The sequence below is a fragment of the Larimichthys crocea genome, unplaced genomic scaffold (genome assembly GCF_000972845.2).
Source record: "Larimichthys crocea isolate SSNF unplaced genomic scaffold, L_crocea_2.0 scaffold66088, whole genome shotgun sequence".
NCBI classification, from domain to species: Eukaryota; Metazoa; Chordata; class Actinopteri; family Sciaenidae; genus Larimichthys; species Larimichthys crocea.
In genome coordinates this window covers 7,077-11,446 of record NW_020858701.1, presented here as the reverse complement: position 1 = coordinate 11,446, position 4,370 = coordinate 7,077, and the positions used below count along the sequence as shown (strand labels likewise).

Below are 4,370 nucleotides of genomic sequence, written 5' to 3'. Positions count from 1 at the left end.
GGTCAAACTGACCCATGCTCCAAAGATGAGGAGGGGGAGTTGGCACACACGGGGCAGTACAGGAGCGCACAGCGTCTGCATATGTATTTCTCGCAGTCACGGCAGACGTTGTACGTTTTGCAGTCCTTCTTGGAGGGACAGACCTGAAACCTCTTCCTCTTACTCGCAGGGATGGGTGGGTTGACAGGGGCCGCTTCGGCTCTCGGCAGATGAGTCCTCCATTCGATGAGCAGGGCGACAACCGCCTTGCCTAGCTGCTCAAGAAACACCCTCCTCTTGTTGCGCTTGCCGGGCAGCCAGTCGGGGTTGAGCTCCCTCCATATCACGAAGGCATTGTAGGAGGACACGTCGAGAATGTTGTGGAAGACGGCAAGGGGCCAGCGAGCCGTCATCCTCCTGCAGCTGTAGGTGGTGACGACTTTGTCCAGGTTGTCCACGCCACCTTTGTTGGAGTTGTAGTCCAGGATGACGGCGGGCTTATTGTCCGCACGCTGCCGTCGGCCTACGACGTCGGCGGTCCGAGCGTGCAACGTGCTGAGCAGCAGCACGTTCTTGTTTTTCTTGGCCAGGTAGGAGACCAGCGCGGTGTCGCGTGTGAAGGCGAACTTGGAGGAGAGAACCCGTCTCCCTCGGAGCGCGAGCAGGGCGTCCGGTAGCTCGGGTTTGTTCTTTCTGACCGTTCCGAGCAAAGTGTTGTTGTTTTCGAGGAGGAGCCGCTGCGCAAGTTCGTAGGAAGTGAAGAAATTGTCGCAGGTGATGCTGCGACCCGTCAGGCCCTCCGTTACGTCGAGCACCACGCGCGTCGCCTGATTTTTCTCTGAGCCACCTCGTCCTTTTCCCTTCTTTCTCCCTTCTTCTTTTTCTTCTCTTCCGGAGGTGGTGGTGGCGGCGGCATTGGGCTTCCTCCCCGTGTAAACTTGCATTTTCCAAGCGTAGCTGGATCTGGCATCGCAGGCCACCCACGACTTGATCCCATACCTGGCAGGCTTGTTCGGCATATACTGTCGAAAGGAGCAACGTCCTTGGGCGTTGATTGAATCGAGAGAGAGGGAGGGAGAGAGCCAGAGAGAGAGAGAGAGATTACAGAACTGTCTATTTTATCACCCCACTACCACCGTATTTTTTTCTCAGTCCCGACAGAAAGTAATAAACCAGAGGGTTCTGAGACTTTCTGGAACATTCTGTCGTTGATCTGCATGTGCGGTTTATTGCCCCACCACTGCCATATCTTTTCTCAGTTCCAGCAGAAAACCTGGCATGCTGCCAAGTAACAAGCCAGAAGATTCTGGGACTTTCCGGAACATTCTGTTGGTTGATCTGCCTGTGTGGTTTATTACACCACCACCACCACCTCTGTTATATCCTTTCTCAGTCACAGTAGGAAACTTGGCATGCTGCCAGGTAACAAACCAGAAGATTCTGGGACTTTCCGGAACATTCTGTGGTTGATCTGTGTGTGTGTGTGTGTGTGTGTGTGTGTGCATGTGCATGCGTGGGTTTCATCCCATCGCTACCAAAAGAAAGACAAAGACAAAAAAGACTTTATTGTATAAAAAATAAAAATAATATATAAATAAATAAAAGAAAGTTTTTATTGATTTATCGTTCGTGTAGTCACCTCTGAACGGAACCAGTTGCTCATCTACCGTGACGTGAGGCCCAGGGTTGTAGAGGGTTGGTAGCCGCTCGACCCACGCGTCCCAGACCTTTCTCACGGCCGCCAGTTTGTCCGAGGCGCGTCTCTCCGCTCTCGTTTCGCGGTCGTCGAACCGCACCAGCTTCAAGTAAACGTGAAAGACTTTGAGCGACATCGTGGCACGGAAAATGGCACGTCCGCTCTCCGCGTCCCACAGGCTGGCGGTGGCCTCACCTCGGGACCTGTACACGCCGGCGAGGATGAGCAGCCCCATGTAGGCATGCAGGTCGATCTCATCCATCCGCTTCCAGCTGTTTTTTCCGTATTTCCTAAAACCCTCGCGATTAGTCTCCTCCAGGATGATTTTGTCTATTTCCGGTGTGAGGAAGAGGCGGAATGCCGAGACGATATCTCGGACGTTGGAAGCCGCGTAGACCGTGGGCCCCGGCGGCCAGGGCTGCTGCTGCTGCTGCCGCTGCTGCTGCTGCTGCAAGGGTATTGTTTGGTATGGTGCAGAGGACCAAGTTATTTTCCTGTTTCTTGACAGGAACGTCTCTGGTGAAACAAGAAGGTTTTCTTCTTCTTCTTCTCCTCCTTCTTCTTCTTCTTCTTCTCCCTCTCCTCCTTCCCCTCCTCCTCCTCCTCCTCCTTCTTCTTCTTCTTCTTCTTCTTCTTCTTCTTCTTCTTCTTCTCCCGAAGATGATGTTACATGTTCCTGCTCTGATGGGGTGTATTCTTCTTCTTCTTCTTTTTCTTCTTCTTCTTCTTCTTCTTCTTCTGATACATCCTCCTCTTCAGAGCGAGGCTCGCCTGACAAGCTCTCTTCTAGGGCATTTTTGGCAGCGAAACACCTAGTGTTCTCCTCCTGTTCCTCCTCATCGTCCTCTCTTCTCTCCTCTAGCTCCCGATCGCCTTTCCCCCGCTGCCGTCGCAGCTGCCTCATCTTCCTGTCCTCTCGCTCTCGCCGTAGCGAGGCGCTCTCCTCTCGCTCTCGATTCCTCTCCTCTCCCTTCCTTCGCCACCCTCTTGTCCTCCCATCCCATCGCTCTCGTCGTAGCGAGTCTGCGGCTGCCGACCGCTTCGTGTTCTCCTGTTCTCTGTCCTCCTCTCGTTCTTTGCATCGTTTTCGCTTTGGCCTTTCTTCTTCCTCCTCCTCCTCCTCCTCTGATGGGATGTATTCTTCCCCTTCTTCTTCTTCTTCTTCTTCTTCTTCTTCTTCTTCTTCTTCTGATACATCTTCCTCTTCAGAGCGAGGTTCGCGATACCGTGTCTCTCCTAGGACCTTTTTGGTAGCTAAACGCCTCACGTTCTCCTCCTGTTCCTTCTCATCCTCCTCTCTTCTCTCCTCTAGCTCCCGATCACCCTTCCCCCGCTGCCGTCGCAGCTGCCTCATCTTCCTGCCTTCTCGCTCTCGCCGTCGAGAAATGCTCTCCTCTCGCTCTCGATTCCTCTCCTCTTCCCTCCTTCGCCACCCCCTCGTCCTCCGGCCCCCTCGCCTTCGCTGTAGCGAGGCGTTCTCCTCTCGCTCTCGATTCCTCTCCTCTTCCTTCCTTCGCCACCGCGTCATCCTCACGTCCCCTCGCTCTTATTCTGGCTCTCTTAGTCGTCGCATAGAGCTGTCCTCCTCTTGCTCTCGCTTACTATCCTCGCCCCGCAGCCGCGGCTGTTTTTTTATGGGATGTCCCCCTTTACATTCTCTTTCTTCTTCGGAAGACCACTCGTCTTCTTCTTCTTCTTCTTCTTCTTCTTCATCATCTTCACATGGCGAGCTGGAAAAAAGCTGTTGTAGGAACCTTTGAGCGGTAAAACGTCGCGCTGTCATGGTTGTTTGCTGTGGGCTAGTGTGTGTGGCGACAGAGACGGGTAACGAGGCGGGGGTGGTATTAGTACATGTATTTTTTTTAACTCTCCTTTGCCCCCTGTCCTTTCCGTGAGGTCATTCGCGTCGGTGCAGAGAGGTTCTTCGAGATGACCGGCGGCCTCGTTCCTCGCGCTCCTCTCTCGTAGTCTTGTCCTCTCTCGTAGTCTTTTCCTTTCTCGTAGTCCTGTAATGTCGCGTCCTCTTCGCCCGTTCCCCTCCTCATCATCCTCCTCCACGGTGTCCGAGTGAGGTCCTCGGGGCACGTCGGGTCCCTCCCGGGACCGTTCCTCGCCATCCCGGCGGCCGGTCGCCTTCCGCTCTTCTCCTCTCCTCCTCTTCATGCTTCGTACTTACCTGTCGATCTTCACACCGCGTTCGCCACTTCCTTTCCACCCCCTTCTCCTGCTCATCGACCTCCTCCTCCTCGGAGTCCGAGCGTTGTCCGTTGACAAGCCGGGGTCTCGGCAAAACACGTAGGTGCGGAGAGGTTCTTCAAGACGACCGGTGGCCTCGTTCCTCGCGCTCCTCTCTCGTAGACTTGTCCTTTCGCCCCTTCCCCTCCTCATCATCCTCCTCCTCCGCGGAGTCCGAGCGAGGTCCTCGGGGCACGTCGGGTCCCTCCCGGGGCCGTTCCTCGTAGTCCTGTTCTGTCACGTCCTCTTCGCCCCTTCCCCTCCTCATCATCCTCCTCCTCCGCGGAGTCCGAGCGAGGTCCTCGGGGCACGTCGGGTCCCTCCCGGCCCTCTCCTTCCTCGTAGTCCTGTCCTGTCGCGTCCTCTTCGCCCCTTCCCCTCCTCATCATCCTCCTCCGCGGAGTCCGAGCGAGGTCCTCGGGGCACGTCGGGTCCCTCCCGGCACCGTTCCTCGTAGTCC

General features: G+C 55.4%; 1 protein-coding gene across 1 annotated transcript; it reads right to left on the bottom strand.

Moving 5' to 3' along the window:
* Nucleotides 1–12: 12 nt before the first annotated feature.
* Nucleotides 13–3,203, bottom strand: LOC109141306 (piggyBac transposable element-derived protein 4; the record flags this gene model as incomplete). Its single annotated transcript, XM_027276876.1, has 4 exons — nucleotides 2,902–3,203; nucleotides 1,619–2,169; nucleotides 896–1,021; nucleotides 13–829 (listed from the first exon to the last, which is right to left on the bottom strand). Coding segments are annotated over exons 1-4 (1,796 nt in total), but the record flags the coding sequence as incomplete, so codon positions are not given.
* Nucleotides 3,204–4,370: the final 1,167 nt, after the last annotated feature.